This window comes from Hippopotamus amphibius, chromosome 10 (genome assembly GCF_030028045.1).
Source record: "Hippopotamus amphibius kiboko isolate mHipAmp2 chromosome 10, mHipAmp2.hap2, whole genome shotgun sequence".
In the NCBI taxonomy this organism is placed as follows: domain Eukaryota; kingdom Metazoa; phylum Chordata; class Mammalia; order Artiodactyla; family Hippopotamidae; genus Hippopotamus; species Hippopotamus amphibius.
Genome location: NC_080195.1, coordinates 58900641 through 58922279, shown reverse-complemented (window position 1 = coordinate 58922279; position 21639 = coordinate 58900641). Strand labels below are relative to the sequence as shown.

At 36.7% G+C, this 21639-nt stretch overlaps 1 protein-coding gene across 3 annotated transcripts in view; it reads right to left on the bottom strand.

The window, feature by feature from the left end:
• Positions 1-21639, bottom strand: part of BTLA (B and T lymphocyte associated) — a 36675-nt gene that overhangs the window by 3382 nt on the left and 11654 nt on the right. The window contains exons 3-6 of one of the 3 annotated variants that reach the window (XM_057697930.1): positions 12727-13050; positions 4805-4840; positions 3533-3691; positions 2027-2073 (exon numbers count right to left, since the gene is read on the bottom strand). In XM_057697930.1, the coding sequence (XP_057553913.1) occupies positions 2027-2073; positions 3533-3691; positions 4805-4840; positions 12727-13050 (566 nt within the window). The remainder of the gene's footprint in view (positions 1-2026; positions 2074-3532; positions 3692-4804; positions 4841-12726; positions 13051-21639) is intronic. The other 2 variants (XM_057697931.1, XM_057697932.1) reach the window with 2 other exon arrangements.

Sequence of the window (21639 nt, the reverse complement as noted above, 5' to 3'; positions counted from 1 at the left end):
CCTGTCTCTTGGCTCGGATGGAAAGTGTCTCAGAGGAGCCCGGTTAAAGTCTCTGGAGGAGCACTGGAGAAGAAGACTGTCATGTGATCTAATAAATAGCCATAAATCTTTAATAGATCCACAAGGACCCTATTATACTTTTCAATCTATATAGTCTGTCAACTCAATTACCTACATCCCTTCCCAAAAGATGGCTGGTTTCCCTGGAAAACTTTGTTAGCGTAAATTGGGTTAACCTATCCTGTGATACCTCATCAAAGTGGGTGAGTGCCACAAGGCTGGTGTACCATGGTGTGGTGGGTAGAGATGGCAAAAATTGAAGCAGCTATCCTACTCTACATGTGTATGGAACTTTACAGTTTGTAAAGCACTTTTGAAAAAAAATATACAATTCACTGATTTTTGCATACAAGCACTTTTATACTCTCAAAGGACATTCTAGAATAGGATTAGAATTTTGGCTTGTATATGTATCTGCCATATTTTTCCCAGTTCCTTTCTCTTTTGGATTTCTATTCCACTGGTTCCCATACAAGTTCCTTCTTAATGAATCTTTTGTCTCAAAGATCTAACATGGCATCTCTTTGATTATTTTCTGAAATGTCTGGCAACTCAAATTGGACAAAACTGTGAACTCCTGTGAAAGACATGAAGACCATAAAACAAAATTTCGAACTACACACACAGAAAAACCCCTCTTAAATTCAACCTCCAATCATAAATAATTCATCCAGCCTACACAGGAAGAAATGTGACTATGTCTTAACCAACCTGGGCTTTATTTGCCCAGTAAATTAGATTTTTTTTTTTTTTGGCCACGCTATGTAGCATGTGGGATCCTAGTTCCCCAACCAGGGATGGAACCCACGCCCCCTGCAGTGGAAGCACAGAGTCTTAACTACTGGACCGCCAGGGAAGTCCCTAGATTATTATTTTAAATGCTATCATAGCTCTTAGGCCTGATTGCAACAGAATATAGTTTGTTGTTGTTGTTCACTATAGGAAGAAAGGAAATTATATTTAAGAAAATTCCCCTACTTGAGGAAGCAAAACCTTAGCACCCAAAACAATGATGCTTACTGGTGCTTACTAAAAAGTTAATATGAGTTTTTCAAGTTGAATTGATTTAGTTTTATTTAAAATCAGGCAACCTCGTGAGGAATGCTGAGTGCCATTTAACATTATATGTAGAACTACTGGCTATATCTACCTCTGGCATTTCTGGAAACTTCAAGAAGTTTACTACATCTTTATTTCTATTCTTCTTAACAGAAGCACACCCACCCACACAAGTTCTTTTTGTAGTATGTCATTTATGACTGTTTGTTTTTAATCAGAGCTTCATAAAAATTTTTTTCAGAAATATGTTTCCTCACCTTGCATCCTATTTTGAGTTCCAATATCTATAGAACATTGAACCCCAAAGAAATGCCTAAGTTTGTATTCCAAGAATTTGTGGGAAAATTTTGCCCTGCCTATAAAATGCCCTTTGCTTTGTCTGCAAGGTCTCTTCCTTGATGAGCCCACACACATTACGGGGACTTTTTGCATAGTAACTGGATCTGTGATCATGCTTCTTTGTCTCCTGGTGTGAGTTATAAAGAAATCATATCTAATTTTATGAGGTTATTTATGATTCATTCTTTTATTAACTCCCAACTTCCTTCTGGAAACACTTCAAGGCATTTTTGTGAGAATAAATGAACAACCTGAAGTCACATACCAGGCCAAGAACAGAGTTAAGCCTCTGACTTTTCTGCTTAGGTTCTACACTGCCTTCCATGCCCTTCCAAAGGACCACCTATTATGAGATTTATTAATCCTGAAGCATCTTTGTTGCAGACAAAAGTAAATGTATTAAAATAAACACAGTTTAAACGTAGGTCTATATATATATACATATAATTTACAACAGTGCCTAGCACATGGTAAGTGTTACATAGACTCATTAAATTTTTTAAAATATATAAATATTAGCGTGGTATAACATAGATTGCATTTGTTTTAACAGATACATAGAACATACCAGGTTAATTTCCCTTCCTGTTGTATCAGAAAGCTTCATTTCTTCCCCTGGAATTCAAAAAGAAAAATAAGAAACCAAAAGAGATAAAGAATAGCACAAAATAAAATTCTTCCTCAACTCCCTGTAAGTTAGGGTCATTTAAGAACAGGAGTTCTGGAATCAGATTGCCAGATTGAGATTCAGTGGGACACCTCCCCACCCATGCTCACCCACTTGCACACCATTGACAGCATTATTACTAGTTTGCACTTGTTTATTTGCTGTGTCTAGCATGGCACACACACCTCGGTGAGAATTTGTGCTGCCCATTTTGTTCATTGGTTCTTCACGTCTCACTCCAGAAAGGCTTATCCAAGAGGACGCAGCAGGACCTAGCACATCACTTAAAAAAGCCTGGGAATCCTTGTTCTGGGGACATTCTATACTTAATGTCACACACACTGCTGTCCTGTCACCTGCATAGCCAGGATCTCCTACTGCTTGGTTCACTTCAGATGTGGTAAATCAAAAGATTTATCCCTGATTTTTTTTTCCGGAAACTACAGCTGCCACAAGAAAAGTGTAGAAAACTGGAGTGGGACCATGGAAAGGGTCTTGGAGTTGCAGATGAGGACTTGGAGTTACAGAGGAGTCCCTCAGTATCCTGAGAAGGTTCTGGGGCTCTGGAAGTTCTCGCCAGAAAACACCAGAGGCACTTTTGCTCAGACAAAGCTTTCTTTTATGGCAGAAATAAGGATTGCTCTGTCCAGCTTAGTTTCTATAGCTACACTGTGGCTGCCATTGTGGGAAAAGGGATTAGACAAGATGGCAGAGGGGGAAAAAGGAAAAAGAGAGAGGACTGAGTTTGTTTTGATCCGAACAAGACCAGAATTCACCATACATCTCTCTCTTACTGTGTTTAAGTGTTCACTAGTGATGTCGAATGAATTCTTACAAAAGCAGCAAAGAACTGTTTTCAAAATATCACCCACATTTTTCAAATGCATTATTGTCGGGTAGGGATTCAGTTCAAGCGCGTATTTATGGCAGCAGTCAGCACATACATATGAATTTCCTCTGGGGACACTGGGTCTTCATTTAGACAGGGGTGTGTCACGTTGTGATATGACTCTGACGAACAGGACGAGGCTAACTCAAATCAGACATGTCGATTCGGGAGATTATTTCAGCCTCCCTATCAACACACTTAAAACCTAGAAGAGCTCCTGCTGAGATTGACTGAAAGAAGTGGAGTGAGTAAGTCGCAGCAGCACGCCTTCCCCACCACAACCCTTGACCGGAGCACTGTGCTGTGGTGAGCATGCCTCATCATGGCTAGGGGAGACCGGAATTCATCCATGTGGCTTTCTGGTGGAAAGAGGAGTTGTCCTCTGGGAAATCATTTTCCATGGTTTATAATAGAATAGTGTGGGAAAAAAACAACAGAAACTGACTAAACATCTGTCAGCCTTTGTAACTGAGCCCCACATGTGTGGCACAGAGCAGCAGAGAGACGATGGAACCCACCTCGGCGCCTTGTAAGGAAGCAGCATAGGTAGGAACAGACAATGAGTAGAGGCAAAACCACCAAAGGAAAAAAAGTATAAAGGATCCATTGTTGGTCCACAATCTCTTCCTTGGAGGGTGGTCCTGAGGCATTCCTTGTATCTGAAATATTAGTCAATACTAAAGACTGTTAGGAAATATGAGATCCATTAGGTAACACCCTCTGAATTGTCAGAACTTGAATGGAGTACCAGCTGATGCCTCTATTTCCCTTTCAAGAGGCTTCTCCCAAGAACGCCAGGACTCAGTACTCTCACCCACCTCTTAGTTTGTTGCTGAGCATATGTGAGTGACTCTAGGTTATAATTTATCCTTTGAAAATTTTTTTATTCTGCTAGGGTTAATCCCGTGTGAAACAATATCCATAACAGCTCTCAGAAAGCATTTCGCCAGCCTCTTTCATTTGCACTGTCTTATTTAATTTTCATATTCACCACTTCAAAAAAGCAAGGAATATTTCTTATCCAGTCACTTGCCTTGAGAAGAGTAATTGTCCCAAGACTTGCCCAAGTGGCAGTTGGGACTCAAGCCAACATGTTTCTGAAACTAACTTGAAGTTCATTGAACACAATGCCTTTTTGTTGTCTCATAACCGTGATACCTCCAAATACTTTTATTATCTTCAGATCCCTTTGGTATCTCCAGATATGCTTCTCTGGGCATACAGCTGGTTCCCATTACTATTATCAGTGTTAATGTGCATTAAGGCCCTGTTTGTCCATGGTAGGTTGCAACTCACTAGTGGGCCATGGAACAATTTAACAGATAACAAATGACGTCAAAAAATGAAACATAACAGAAGAGAAAATATCAGAATTCATTGCACATCTTTTGATTTTGTATTTGTGATAAATTTTTTTATGCAGGAAAGCTTTATTTCTAGATATATTAACATAGTTATATATTCCTTACCCACATACTTGGTTTTGGGGTAAGTGTGGTCAGTGACTACTGGATCTGGGCATGAAGTAGTTTGGTAATTGAGTGGTAACAAATGCTGTATTGTTCATGTGGCAGCTGCTGTTTAGGTTGGGCGAGCAGCCAAATCATTACCAAGAGTGACGAACTCAGCTGTCTCGGGGAGGGGAATGGATAGGAATAGGGACTAAGATCCCCACAACAGATAACCTAATACAAACAAATTCACTCAATTAAGAAGATGCAACTTATATTACTTTCCAACTGCCTAACAATCTAGTTTCCTTAATTTTGTTTGGCAAGTTTGATACTTACTTATAAGAGGGTGTTCTGAATTATTTTGAGTCCATTCTGAAATAGAAAAACAAGATAAAGAATAGAAATTGATGTGAAAACAATGAGGGTTAGGGAATTCCCTGGTGGTGCAGTGGTTAAGAATCTGCCTGCCAATGCAGGGGACATGAGTTCGAACCCTGGTCCAGGAAGATCCCACATGCTGCGGAGCAACTAAGCCTGTGAGCTATAACTACTGAGCCTGCACCCTAGAGCCTGTGAGCCATAACTACTGAGCCCGTGTACTTAGAGCCCGTGCTCCGCAGCAAGAGAAGCCACTGCACTGAGAAGCCCGTGCACCGCAACGAAGAGTAGCCCCCACTCAATGCAACTAAAGAAAGCCTACACAAAAATAAAATGAAAAATAAATTTAAAACAAAAAAACAAAACAAAAAAAAAAGTAATGAGGGTTATACTCAGGTGTGTCCAAAATTAGAGCTAGTCTCTGAGAGGACTCCTGCATTTACATACTAACAGAGAATCCAATAATCCAGCTCAAAGGCAGTTTGCAAAATTTGTAGATCATCACCTCAAGATCATGGACACAAAGTAAATCCCTGGGTTTCTTTTGAGAATCAAACAGAGACTGTATAAATAAAACACAACCTTCCTCTGTCTGCTTTGACTCCCTCTTTCCCACTCCTTAAGTATAAGGACACAATTCAGCCTATATGACACCCTTTGGCACTTGAAATAACAAGATACACATTCAGCAGGTGCTCCAAGTGAGTGTAGAAGGCCCTGAGGGAAGAAGACTTTTGATGACATGGTGAGAAACTAATTCTGAAATAAAGATTGTGCTTCTCACTTCCTGCCCACTGATACACCCCCACTTTCCTGCTAAGATGATCACCACCTGACTTTATTGACTAAAGACAGGTTGGAGAGGACAGAGTTGCAGGTCAGTGTAAGTTTCAGAGACTGTTCTATTGACTGTTCCCCTGGGACTTTGCTTGGCAAAGTGCTTTTCTTCCTTCTGAGAGATAATTGCTTTCTCAATAGCATCCAAACCCCAACTCTGTCACACCCTTGTTTTCACATAGACTGATTCTTAACTTGAACATAAAAAGCAAAGCAGAGTCAGATAATAAAAACAGGAAAATTCCCAATACCCCCTAAGAAAGATATTTCAAGGGGGAAGAATGAAAGGTTTTCTATCATACCTCCCAAATTTATTTCTCAAAAGCATGGTCCTGAAATATAATTTCAGAGTATATTTTTCTCCTCACCTCATACTCAGTTCATTGAGTACTCCCTGGTACAGAAAGAAGATAATTTTTCTTTGACACTCTTCCTATTTATGTTTGTTTCTATCACTTCATGGAAGGAAAATCCAATTCAAAGACAATTTTTAAATAAATCATTTGACTTTTGTGAAGGAAGCAAGGATGGTCCAAAGAATTATGATACAGTTCCTGCTTGCCAGTATATCATAACCCTTTTTGGGATAAAAGACATTTCCCCACCTTTCTATAGTACAAGGAAATCTGTGATAAATGAGAGGAAAAGATCTTAAATGGCAAAAAAATTACTAGAAAATAGAAATCACTCCCTCTAGTATAAACATAGAAGGCTTCATAAAGAATGAGGAAATGAGCTAGGCTTGACAGAAGAGGTAGAATTTTGATAGGTGGAGGCAATTGGTTTGAGCCCAATAGTGTAAGCACTGGGAATGCTCTGTGAGCGACTCAAGGAAAGAGTGGCATTATGAAATAAGTTTATTAGGCAAAGTAAGTATATTAGGAAGATTTTTTGCTGAAATGAAGCAAAAGTGGGGAAACATTTAAGAAAAGGAGTTCATACAACTAATTTGAATATATAGAGGAAAGACAGTGAAGGTCTGAGATGATCATGAAGCTCCAGGAGGGAACCAATCAGAGTGGAAAGCTGCCCACAGACAAGAGTAGAAGGTCAAAGCAAAGTCCTGGTGAATTCTTAATGGGCTCGGGTGCATTAATCATCAATGTGATAAGAAAGGGGGTGATAAGAAGGTGGGAGAGTAGGAAATTAGAAGAGTAGAAGTCTTCAGAGAGAACTTTAAAAGGCCTTTCATGTCTCCTGCACTGCTCTTAGACTTCCCCTCTCACTACTGCTTTCTTCACACTCTTTGTTCCAGTCATCCCTTCGGGGCATAGAATTTAGGAGGTAATATTGCCTCCCTTCCCTCTGAAGTTAGGTCCCCCTCCTCCCCAAGGAGACAGATTGTAGATCCCAATTTCAGCTCTGACTTAACAGCTATCCTTCTCAAACTAGTCAAAAAAAAATTGCAGAGGAAGGAAAGCTTCTGGACTCATTTTACAAGGCCAGTAATATCCTGATATTGAAACCAGACAAGAATACTACAATAAAAGAATATTTTAGGTCAATATTCCTAATGAACATAGATACAAAAAATCATGGTATATAATCTTGTTACAAAAACAGACAAAGATATCACAAAAAAAAAAAGAGAGAGAGAAAATTACAGGCCAATATCAATGACAAATATAGATGAAAAAAATCTTCACAAAAATATTAGCAAACTGAACTCAACAATACGTTAAAAGGATCTTACACCCATGATAAAGTAAGGTTTATCCCATGGATACAAGGATGGTTCAAAATCTGCAAATCAGTCAGTATGATACACCATATTAACAAATTGAGGAATAAAAACCATATGATCATCTCAACAGATGCAGAAAAGGCTTTTGACAAAACTCAATATCCATTTCTAATAGAAACTCTCCACAAAGAAGGTAGGGAGGGAACATACCTCAACATAATAAAGGCCACTTATAAGCCCACAGCTAACAATATATTCAATGGTGAAGAGCTGAAAGTATTTCCTTTAAGGTCAGGAAAAAGACAACAATGCCCACTCTCTTCACTTTTATTCAACATAGTATTGGAAGTGTGAGCCAGAGAAATTAGACAAGAAAAAGAAATAAGAGGAATCCAAATTGGAAAGGAACTGTCACTGTTTGCAGATGATATAATACTATATATAGAAAAATCCTAAAGACACCACCAAAAAAAAAAAAAAAACCACTACAGCTTACCAATGAATTTGGCAAAGTAGCAGGACACAAAATTAATATACAGAAATCTGTTGCATTTCTATCCACTAACAACAAACTACCAGAAAGAGAAATTAAGCAAAAATCCCATTTACAATCTCATCAAAAAGAGTAAAATACCTAGGAATAAACCTACCTAAAGTGGTAAAAGACCTGTGCTTAGATAATTATGATGCTGAAGAAAGAAATTGAAGATGACACAAACAGATGGAAAGATATACCATATTCTTGGATTGGAAGAATTAATATTGCTAAAATGACCACAATATCCAAGGCAATCTATAGATTCAATGCAATCCCTAACAAAATAACAATGGTATTTTTCACAGAACTAGAACAAATCATTTTAAAATTTGTATGGAAACACAAAAGACCCTGAATAGCCAAAATGATCTTGAGAAAGAAGAACAGAGCTGGAGGAATCATGCTCCCTGACTTCAGACTACACCACAAAGCTATAGTAATCAAAACAGTATGGTGGTGGCACAAAAACAGACACATAGATCAATGGAATAGAAATAAATGAATGCACTTATGGTCAATTAATCTATGACAAAGAAGGCAAAAAATTATACAGTGGGGAAAAGATAGCCTCTTCAATAAGTGATGCTGGGAAAACTGAACAGCTACATTTAAAGAACGAAATTAGAACATTCTCTAACACCACATACAAAAATAAACTCAAAATGGATCAAAGACCTAAATGTGAGACCAGAAACTATAAAACTCCTAGAAGAAAACATACGCAGAACACTCTTTGACATAAATTATAGCAATACTTTTGTTTTGGATCTGTCTCCTAAGCCAAAGGAAACAAAAGCAAAAATAAACAAACAGGAGCAATTAAACCTCAAAGCTTTTGCACAGCAAAGGAAACCACTGAGAAAACAAAAAGACAACCTACTGAATGGGAGAAAATATTTGCAAATGAAATGACAGATAACGGTAATATCCAAAATATATAAACAGCTCATGCAACTCAACATCAAAAAACAAATGACCCAATTTAAAAATGAGCAGAAGTTCTGAAAGGACATTTTTCCAAAGAAGACATAGAGATGGCCAACAGGCACATGAAAAGATGCTCAACATTACTAATCATCAGTGAAATGCAACTCAAAACCACAGTGAGTTATCACCTCACACCTATCAGAATGGCTATCATCAAAGAGACCACAAATAACAAATGTTGGTGAGGATGTGAAGAAAACAGAACCCTTGTACACTGTTGGTGGGAATGTAAATTTGTGCAGTACTGTTGGTACTGTTGAAACCAGTATGGAGGTTCCTTAAAACTCTAAAAATAGAATTACCATATGACGCAGCAATCCTAAAGAAAACAAAAACACTAATTTGAAAAGATACATGCATCCCAATGTTCATAGCAGCATTATTTACAATAGCCAAGATACGGACACAACTTAAGTGTTCATCAACAGATGAATGGATAAAGAAGATGTGGTATACATATACAATGGAACGCTAGTGAGCCATAAAAAGAATGAAATTTTGCCATTTGCAACAATATAGCTAGCATGTAGGATATTGTGCTTAGTGAAATAAGTCATACAGAGAAAGACAAATACTGCATGCTATCATTCATATGTATAATCTAAAATATAAACAAATGAATATAACAAAACAGACACACACTCATAGATAATAGAGAACAAACTGGTTGTTACCAGTGGGAAGAGTGAAGGAAGGAGGGGCAAAATAGGGTAGGGGATTAAGCAGTACAAACTACTGTGTATAAAATAAATAAGCTACAAGAATATATTGTACAGCATGGAGAATATAGCCAATATTTAAAATAATTATAAATGCTGTATAATCTGTTACAATTTTGAATCACTCTGTTGAACACTTGAGAAGAATATAAGGTTGCAAATCAACTATACCTCAATTTAAAAAGAGCAACCATCACCACTATCTAGTTTCAGAACACTTTCATCACCCCAAAAGGAAAACCCAATACCCTTTAAGCAGTCACTCCCCATTATCCCTTTCTCTCAGCCCCTGGCAATCATTAATCACTTTCTGTCTCTATGGATGTTTCTATTCTAGGTATTTTATATAAACAGAATCATATACAAGGGTGAGTCAAAAATTATCTGCACTCTGGTTATATTAAAACTTCTATAAATTCTATAGCAAGAGTGTGGATCATTTTTGACTCACCCTCATAATATGTGATCTTCTCTGTCTGGTTTCTTTTACTTAGGATATCGTTTTTGACGTTCATCTATATTGTATCCTGTACTAGTATTTTATTCCTTTCTATGGATGAATGATATTCCATTGCATGGATATACCACGTTTCCTTTATCTATTTATCAGTTAAAGGACATTTGAATTGTTCCCACTTTTAGGCTGTTGTGAATAGTGCTGCTATAAACATTTATGTACAAGTTTTTGTGTGGATATATATTTTCATTTCACTTGGGTATTTTCTTAGCAATGGAATTGCTGGGGCCTAAGGCAACTATGCTTAACCTTCTGAAGAAATGCCACATTGTTTTCCAAAGCAGCTGCATTAATTTGCATTCCCGTCAGCAATGTATAAGGATTTCAATTGTCCATATTCTTGCCAATACTTGTTATTTTCCATGAAAAAAGAAATTCTAGTTTCTCCAGTGGGTGTGAAGTGGTATTTCATTGTGGTTTTAATTCGCATCCCCATAATAACTAATTACATTGAGCATTATTTCCTATGTTTATTAATGGGCTTAGTTGCTCCATGGCATGTGGGATCTTCCTAGACCAGGGATCAAACCTGTGTCCCCTACATTGGCAGGCAGATTCCTAACCCCTGTGCCACCACAGAAGTCCCTCTTTTGCCCATTTTTTAATTGGGTTGCTTGTCTGTTTTTGAGCTACAAGAATTCTTTATATATTCTGGGTACTAGTTCCTTATCAGATATATGATTTGCAAGTATTTTTTCATATCCTGTGAGCTGTCGCCTCACTCTCTTGATAGTATCATTTGATGTACAAAGTTTTTTAACTTTTATGAAGTGCAGTTCATCTATTTATTCTTTTGTTGTTTGTTTTTGATATTGTACCAAAAAACTATTAACAAACCCAAGATCATGAAGATTTATTCCTACGTTTTTCTCTAAGGAAACATAGCATTATAGTTTTCTATAAATATAGATTTTATTGTTTTAGTTTTTATTTTCAAATATCTGATCTATTTTAACTTATTTTTTTGTATATTGTGTGAGGTAGAGTTCCAAATTCACTCTTTTGTATGTGGATATCCAATTGTCCCAGCACCATTTATTGAAGAAAGTATACTTTTCTTATTGAATGGTCTTGGCACTCTTGTTAAAAATCAACTTACCAAAGGTGTATGGATTTATTCTGGATTCTTAGCTCACTTCCACTGATGTATATATCTATTTTTACATAAGTACCACATTCTCTTAAGTACTGTAGTTTTGTAGTAAGCTTTGAAATAGAGAAACAGGAGTTCTCCAATTTTGTTCTTCTTTTTCGAGGTTTTTTTTTTTTTGGCTATTTAGGGTCTATTGTAATTCTAAATGAATTTTAGAATCAGCTTTTTCATTTATGCATATATTTTACATATATATAATATGCAGTTTTGATTTTGATGGGTATTATATTGAATCTGTAGATCATTTGGGGAGTATTACAATCTTAACATTAAATCTTATAATCCATATTCATGGAATATCTTTCCATTTATTTACATCTTCTTTAATTTCTTTTAGTCATATTTGGTTCAGAGTACAAATCTTATACCTCTTAGGTTAAATTTATTGCTAAGTATTTTATTCCTTTTAATATTATTACAAGTAAAATTGTTTTCTTAATTTCCTTTTCAGATTGTTCATGGCTAGTGTATAGAAATACCACTGATTCTTGTTTTGATCAAACAACTTTGTTGAATTCATTTACTGGATCTAGTAGTTTGTGTGGATTTTTAGGGATTTTTTATATTTAAAATCATGTCATCTGTGAACAAAGATAGTTTCACTTCTTCCTTTCCAAGCTAGATGCCTTTTATTTCTTTTTCTTGCCTAACTGCTCTAGCTAGAATCTTCAGTTCAATGCTGAATAGAAGTGGCAAAAGCAGACATCTTTGTCTTGTTCCTGTTCTTAGGGGGAAAGCTTTCGTTTTTTCACCACTGAGTATGATGTTAGCTGTGAGATTTTCATAAACCAATTATTTTTTACTCGCCTTTACTTTTCTCTATTTGTTTTCCATGTTTCATTCAGCATAGTTTTGCCCAACTTAACTGAACCTGTCTTTCCTCTGTTGTCTAAGCCTATTGAGGGCCTCTGAGGAGGAACTGGGGAGGCAACTAAAGCTATGAATATTCTCAAAACTCATCAAGCAGTCAGGTTATTTGTGTGCTGTTTGCCCTCTGTGCAAACTGTGAACTATTGACAAGAGTATAATTGTCTGAGCAACACAAACATAACTTCAAGGATTTATTATCAATAAAAGTCAAGGACTGATAAATGGAAGAAAAAAACTTTAAAGGACAAAAAATAAAAAGCTGTCTACTACTATTGGTATTCACTTTGTAATTTTTTCAATATTTCAGTGATCAAATTTTAGACTTATCAAATAAATTTTATACCCCCTAAAGACAAGAACAGTAACTTTTTATTATATTTTTCTCTACTCTTCTCTGCCTCACTCCAAAACACAAACATATGTATGTGACCATACATCACAATCTGTGAAACGTGGCAGCTTTCTGATGTCTTACATGAGTTCAATGTCTAACACAGTCACTTGAGAATTTGAGTCCTCCTTTTCCTGAAACATGATGAGAAAAACATTAGATAGTCTTGATATCTAGAACTCACCTGTCACATTAATGGTAACTGAGTGGCTTTCAATAAGTCCAGACGTAGAGTTCACAGAACAGCGGTATGACCCACTGTCACTCGCAAGCACTTGATTAAAATGCAGAATAAAAACTGGAATATTCTTCCTTTCTTCCCAAGCCATGTACCCGTGAAGTCTATCCCCAAGATGTAGACAGCTGTTTCCTTCGAGCTTGCACCAGGTCACAGTAGGTCTATTCGCACAATATTTCACAGGGCATTCCAGTTCAAATGGGTCCCCTGATGGCACAACATATATGGAATATCTCTTAATGTAAAGTTGCACATCACACAACTCGTCCCCTGGAAGATAAGAACAAAATTAAAATCAATTCTGTTCTGGAAGGACCAGATATTTGCCACTTCAACCGTTTCTGCCAAAGATTTCTCAAGCATGGTTCTATAATTTTCCCAGATAACACTTTACAGTATATTAACCCTTACTAGCAGAGTATCTACTAGTGATACATAGTAGATACATAATAAATATTTGTTGAAAAAATTAGATAAAAATTTCCTCAGTTGTTCAATAATTCCCTCAATTTCCAAAACATTACCATTTTTATTATTATAAAATTAGATTTTATTTTAATTTGTTTTATTTTATGATCATGTAGCTACTCCAATAGTAGCAAATAATAATAAATTCTTGTCACTTATTATATCCAGGGGCTATTCAAAACATATTACGTATTTTAGTCATTTAATCCTCACAACAAAAATAATACATTATTATGAACCCTGTTTAAGGGTACGGAAATTGAGGTAATAAAGAACTTGCCTAAAGTTATATGCTAATAATTAAGATAATTAAGATATAGACTCATACTAGAGTCCATTACTCTATAATTCATTATCCATTACTCTGCTGTTGTTTCTTGAGCAGTAATCACATTTTCTATTACTATCTCTGGTATATTTCAATAAATGGGAGAGAGGAATTTTTGTAGACAACTATTTCCCTATGATAGTGGGCATTAGGATTTTTTTTTCTTTACTTGTTTTTCAATGGCTTTAGTAATGCCTTGCAATTTTCCCATGACTTTTTCTATGTAGAAGACATGCAACTCAAGATAACTTTCTAAAGAGAGGGTGTTCTGAAATAACCTGAATTTTTTATGTTTTCCTAAGAGCAGTTATCCACCTCCTCTGGCCTGACATACAAGAAATATGCTTTCCTTTGTTTTGGTGGGGGGAGTGAAATTTCTTGGAAACAGATTTTTCTATTATCTTCTCTGAGCCTTCTGTTAGTAACTGTTGATTGCATATAGAATCTGAAGTGAAGAAAAAAATATTTAATTCTCTAAATTATTGAATAAGTTATGTTATCCTTAACTTATCATGAAAGTTTATACCTGATAACCTCGCATCTGAAGTATCACTGATAACCAAGATATATGAGAAAGAAGTTTCCTCCAAGCAAACAAAATAAATAGTGCAAGATCCAAAATTTATCTCATTTTTATACACAATTCTTACAATTCCATTATCATTTCCTATTTAACCCAGGGCATAATTATGTTATATAATACAAACTAATAACTCTTTCATAATGATAAGATTGAATCAACAATAAAACTTTAAATTATGTTTAATACCATCCATTTTTAGAGACACAGATGTAGAGAACAAACATATGGACACCAAGTGGGGAAAGCAGTGGGGGGCTTGGGGTGGGATGAATTGGGAGATTGGGATTGCCATATATACATTACTAATAAGGAAAAAAAATATCAAATTGTACACTTTAAATATATGCAGTATATTGTATGTCAATTGTATCTTAATAAAAGTTCTTTAAAAACAAAGAAACAAAGAAGTGTTCAATCTGTTTGACAAAGAATTTCATCAGAAATGGTTACTTCAAAAAATGTTCTGGCCTCCAAAGGGGCAAACTTCAATTATTTAGAGTGTACATTTATGTGGAAGTATTTATTCTCTGACAATTGCTGGAGAGTCTTGTGCCTTTGAGACTCATGTCTAAAAGGAGCATGAGAAATTGCATCAATGCAAGACAGCCATTTAACCTTTGTGTCAGTTACATAAAGAGTGTACATAAATCATGAAATATTCTACTATGGGCCTGACCCCCTATGGCGGTGAAACAAAATAACGAGAAGAGGCTAAGATTCCTTTTAGTTAAGCACTGTGTAGTGATTTATGTCGTTTTATTTTTTCCAGTAAAGTCTTAAAAGTGTTTCCTCTCTGAGTTCCTTTTCCTACATCCCTTATAGTTCTTCCTTGGCTCTGTCTTTCCCTGTTTTGAACACTCCCTCAGCGATAGATCCAATCTACCCTCTTCATTAATTTCCTTCAATAATTGTAAATTATTAGATTCATACTATCATAGGTTACAATAACATAAGTATAACCGAGATTATAACCAAAACTCTTTTTTTTAAAGACAAAGAGGTTTAAGGGCTAGTCAGAAGTTGAACTGGCAGATAACTTTTGATCCTGTGTTCTACGTATCGCTTTACATAGCATAATGTTTCACTTTATTCCTATACCCTGGCCAGCATACATATTCTCATTTTTAGCTATTTCTGATCACTCAATAAACCTCTCACTATAATTTATGCTCATATTTCATCAACCACTGCTCAGAATAATTGTGAATCAATTGAGTTTTCAAGAATCAGATTGAGACGAGACCTGCAGAGACCTTTTAGAAAACCCTAAATATTTAGATATTTACAACTGCTCTGAGACCGCAGTTCACGTTAATACTTCCTAACTGTTTCCAAAAGTTCAGAAAACAATTAAGCAAACTCAAAGTCAAGTTATGAGGTTATCAAAAAATTGAAGAGAAAGGGTAGGATAATTTACCAAAAGGAAGTGTGTCAAACTATAACACCAGGATGTGGCTAGAATTACAACAAAAAAAGCAAGGAGGCCAGAGGCACAAAGGTCAAGTGAAACCCTTGTTTCCAGAAGTCCATTCCCCTCCCTGAAGTTAATAAGCTACCTCAGCCTTCAAACTTCCTTTTTCATTTCCTTGGGTAAGTCAATCACAGTTTACGGAGCCTACAAATCTGTGCCAGTGTTGTGAAAAACAAGATAGTTATAGGCAAAGACCTTTTTGACCTCAAAGAGATTACCATTTAATTGGTGAGACAAGATTAACTACCAAGGCCACTTTTCTGGAATAAATTTACTATCCACCACTCTTTTTTCTTCAAGTTTGAGCAGAAAGGAAGGCTCAGAGGGACCTTGTATGCAGGTTATGAGGGGATATAGGAATAGATAAGACAAGGTACCTCCCTTGAAGGGGCTTGCCCTCTAATGGGAAATAGGCGAGACAGATGGAAGAATGAAGTAACACTATAAGAAGGTGCAGACCTTGCATGGGTGTGCAGAGGATTATCTTCAACTGGACTATGGGGGCAAGGCTGAACGGAAAGTTTCTATTTGAGCTGAACCTTAGTGAGTGAGTAGCTCTTTGCTGATCAGAGCAGTGAGTGGGATGGGGAGGTATTTTAAGTCTGGGAAAATTGAAGGTCAAAGGCAGACTGTCCAGGAATCTCATGGCAGATTCAGGGAATTTATACATGCTTGGATCGTGGTTTTCTGAAAATACTGATATGCAGACCACTAGTTGTTTCATAATAAATGGAATAAGCATCAGTGGGGAGAAGTTTAAATTTTGTTTATCCACCATGAGAAAATACAGAGCCTGATTCTTTGGGGATATTTACAAAGTTCATGTAAATAGCTAAAAATGAGAATATTCAATTGAACATGGTTTTTCAAATGCCACCAGATTGTGTGATGTTGAGATAGTCAACATCTTGTGAGGGCTTCACAAGCCCTCAACTTTTTAAAAATAAGATGAAAAGATTGGACTACAAAAACAGGAAAAGTCTTACCCACTATTTTCTCCTACACATAAGCACATATGGAACTTCACCTCCCCCAGTGTATGACTGATGCTATAAAACCACTTCTAAATCTCTCCTTCTATTACAATATTTTACCTTTCCATTTATCCACTGGACTGTCACCCAATGCTAATAACACTATTGAACATCCCAGCTGGTTTGAGCATTCCATGACTATATGTTTAAGTGCACAAAGTGGGTTAGGAGTGGAGAAGAGCTAGCTGTTAGTCCTGACCACCTCACTGACTTGCTATGGGATAATAGTAACATCACTGTGGTTCTTATAAGCAGGATGAAGATAATTGGCTGTCTCATTGACAAGCAAAGGAATTTTCCTTGAGTGGAGGAAAGAACGATGGTGGCTTGTGAACAGGCATTAAAAGTCATCAAGGGTACTCCTTCTTTGTACAAAGAAGACGTTAATACTGCCTACCTCTGTGAAGCTAAAATTGATGCTTGTAGTGCAGGAATGGGCACTGAGGTAAATGATAGAATTCTAATTTTCTATCTGACAAGAATGTTGACACTTTTTTATTGCTTGTCCTGAATTATGTATAATGTGTGTCAGAACACTCAGGATAGACAAAGCTGTCCCCAAGGGGTTCGTCTTATCAAAGAAACATCTTCTGAAAAGGAATGAAGGTCACAGTTGTTTTGGGCTGGAATTTATTGGTCAACATTAGTTATTGTTGTTCCTGCTGTTTTCTCAAACGTTTATATCTAATGGTGGGAAATTTCCAATGCTAAAAATAATTAAAATAAATGCACGCAGTGAGTGATGAAACCTCTACCATCTTCAGGCTCTCATATGATGAAGTGTCCCTTTTTAAATCACTACAGGTTTAGGTCCTTTTAAAAATTCTCATGAAAACCAATACTGCATTATTACAGAATGTATATTCCATGACTAGGTTGTACCTAGCATAATTGATGCCCAGAGTGCATGATTTTTAACAACCCTATAGAAAAATATTCGGAAATATTCATGAAATGAAACAAATAATAAAATGGTGAGAAAAGAAACACAATGAATATTTTTTTCATTAAACTTCATATATAAAATGATGCAAGTTAAAAAATATTTGAAAAATAATAATAGACTACAAAAAAAAGGAAAAATGCACAGCTATTTGTTTAATAATTTTTTATCTACCTAAACAGTGTGAACTTGGATCCTTTAGTTACAGCCTTATATTGTAGTTTACATAAGTAATTTTCCAGCAATTAATAAGCAAGTTTTATTAAAACTGAAATTCCATAAAAGATATAATTTAGACAATTACTAAATTGTACCACTAATGTAAAGTTTTATTTTCTTGATTCATTCTTTAAGTTTTAAATGTCTTTAAAGATGATAAATTATAAATATACAATTATAAAGATATGAATAAATAAAACATTTCAGATATAAACTTTTGTTCATGCACGAGAAAAACAATTGCACCCCACAGTTTGTATTCTGTTTCACTGTTTTAAATTTTAAACAAATAAACATTCAAAATGGGTGCATAGAATAAGAGAAATGAAACCGCTCACATTCTGTTTCTTTGTCTAATCACTGTGATACTATTGTTTATTTAAAATCTACTGTTTAAATGCAGAAATATGTAGTACCACAGGGGTTGGAGACACAAATGATGCCTAGGGCAAGCTCAGGTGATTCTGAAAATTATGAATTTACTCTTGAAGTGAACACATGTAGTTGAATTTGAAGTTCTCTGAGTTAACTTTCATGTAGATGAAATGTTTATCAAAGGAGAAGTACCAAAAATGTGCTAATTTGAAACTTGCATACATATTATTAAAACTTAGGAGTAACCATGGTAATTATTTGGAACTGAGACCAAAATATTTGGGGGTGGAGGGAACATTTTATCACTGATATTGTTCAGAATTGCTGGTACACGGTGGTCATTAAAAGTAGACCAACTTGGGGCTTCCTACGTGGCTCAGTTGTTAAGAATCCACCTGCCAATGTAGGGGACACAGATTTGATCCCTGCTCCAGGAAGATCCCACATGCCACAGAGCAACTAAGCCCGTGTGCCACAACTATTGAGCCTGCACTTCAGAGCCTGTGAGCCACAACTATTGAACCCATGTGCTGCAACTACTGAAGCCCACGTGCCTAGAGCCCGTGCTCTGCAACAAGAGAAGCCACGGCAATGAGGAGCCCGCGCACCACAACGAAGAGTAGCCCCCCCACTCACTGCAACCAAAGAAAGCCTGTGCACAGCAGAAAAGACCCAACACAGCCAATAAAATAAATAAATAAATAAATTTATATATATATTAAAAAAGTAGACCAACTTTTATTTGCTTTAAAACTCTGTACAGACAATGTACCCCCTTATTGCCCACACTCTGGGATGTGGTCATCCCACTGTTCATGATGATTTAGTTATGGGACAGTTTCTAGTGTAAAGGGGAATGCAGAAAGAGGCTGACTTGGCTCTTCAATTTTCCCATAAGATTTTTTTTTTTCAATCTTGAACAAGATACAATCTCTCAGTTTTCAAATCTCCAAGAGGGAGAGAGCCCTTCTGTCTGGGTAATCAGGAAATGCTTCAAGGAGGAGTTTGAATCTCCTCCTGCCCAAAACTCCACCCCAGGGCAGATCTGGTCCTCCTCCCATTACACAGTACAATACCATTATCTTCTTAAACACATGGGCCAGAACCTGGGTGCCATCCTTGTCTCTTACCCCATTCCATGCGTCACCAAGTTAAGTTCATTCAGCATCCAAAATATCTTTCAAATTTATTTCATGTTTAATTTGGGTCTCATTCTACTTCATGAGGATTATTGTCACAGCTTACTAACTAGTCTTCTACGTTCCATACTCGGCCTTGCTCCCCTCTCCCAACCCCAATTCATTTCTCCACATCACTGTCTCTGTTTCCATTCTCAAAATTAAAGTCCAATTGCAAGGGACTTCCCTGATGGCACAATAGTTAAGAATCCACCTGCCGGGACTTCCCTGGTGGCTCAGTGGTTAAGATCCATCTGCTGGGACTTCCCTAGTGGCGCAGTGGTTAAGAATCTGCCTGCCAGTGCATGGGACATGGGTTCAATCCCCAGTCCAGGAAGATCCCATATGCCATGGAGCAACTGAGACTGTGTGCCACAACTACTGAGCCTGCATGCCACAACTACTGAAGCCCATGCACCTAGAGCCCATGCTCCAAAACAAGAGAAGCCACCACAATGAGAACCCCACACACCACGATGAATAGAGTAGCCCCCACTCACCACAACTAGAAAAAGCCTTTGTGTAGCAGCAAAGACTCAAAGTAGCCAATAAATAAATAAATAATAAATTTATTTTTAAAAATCCAATTGAAAGATTTTTTTTTGCCTAAAACCATTCAGAGATTCTTCAATGCCTGCAAAAAAATGTCCAGATTTCATCAAATGGCATTTAACCCCTGCTTCTTTATGTAGACTCACTGCCTTCTCCACACATATGCACACTCCAGCAACACACATCCACTTGATGTTTCCCCACCAAATGCCCCATGCTATTTGGTGTGACATGCATCTCTCTATCGTGATTAAATATGTATTTATGCATCTGTCTTCCGCTCTGGTCTATGACCTTCTTGATGGGATGACAAAAGGAGACGGCCTTAGAAAAAGCATGAAAGAGAGAAGGCATGATGTACCCTGAGACTGAACAGAGAGAGCTTCATGAAGAGAAAAATCTCCTGTTCAAAACTTTAATGCTCCTTGTGTACTAAGGACACAGAGCCAACACAGCTGACTCCCTAGAGATGTGGAATAAAGACATTGAGGTGAAGGATGTATGCATCTCAACATGCCCTTTAGTGATATACCCTTCCGTCATAACTTAACCACTAAAGAAAAACTAAACCTTACAAGCATGCAGTGTGGAGAGGTCTAATTTATGTCCACTCAGGCGTGATATTCAAAATAGTCAAGAAGTGACACTCCATGGTCATCCAGATACTCAGATCAACCAATCAGAAAGGCATGCTGGCCACAAAAACTTCACGGTCCAGTACCTTCCAGGTGAGCAAGTATAGCTGCTGGTGTAAATACCATCAGGAGATGAAGACAGCAAATAACTTGTGAAATTTACTAACTACTAAAAAAAAAAGAAAAGAGGTTCATGGTTGTGAATCTTATGTGAAATACAATTATTTCTTATTTTTAAAGACTATATGCCCTAGAAATAGAGACACAGATGACGAGAACAAACATATGGACACCAAGTGGGGAAAACAGGGGAGGTTGGGGTGGGATGAATTGGGAGATTGGGATTGCCATATATACATTACTAATAAGAAAAAAAAATATCAAATTGTACATTTTAAGTATATGCAGTTTATTGTATGTCAATTATACCTCAATAAAAGTTCTTAAAAAATAAATAAGTAAATAAAATAATATAAAATAAAATAAAATAAAATTTGACTCCCCAAAAAATAAAAAAGGCTATATGCTTTGATTATAACTATTTCAATGAGGAAAACCCTGAGTTTATCTCTCTATTTAAAAATGCTTACATATTTATGGAAAATTCAAAACAGTTACACTCACTGAAAGAAATGAATGACTAATGAATGCAGATTGCCTTAATTTGACCTAAGACAGTGTTAGAGTTGACCATCAATATGTAAACAAACAATTTTTGAAAAACTAAAGTGATTATGACAGGTATAATATGCCAATAATTTTCTGTGACATGAACCAGGATTTTAGCTTCTATCAGAAGATACTATGATAGACAAACAACTAACAAAAACTTCAGATACGCGATGGGGAAGCCTCAGAAAGAGATTAGTCTTCAGGCTCAGGAGGAAACGGGCCTTCAGAGGAGGCTGGTGGTATGATCTGCCTTGCTTTAGAGTGCTGGAGGGGTGGAGGGGAGAGGTGATGGCCAATAAGCAAGGGAAACGGGTGCCTCTGCCCTCACAAACTGGTGTGGTTTAGGGGTCCCAGGAGGCAGTGGCTTGAGCATAGGCAAGGCCAATTCACGCACAGCAACA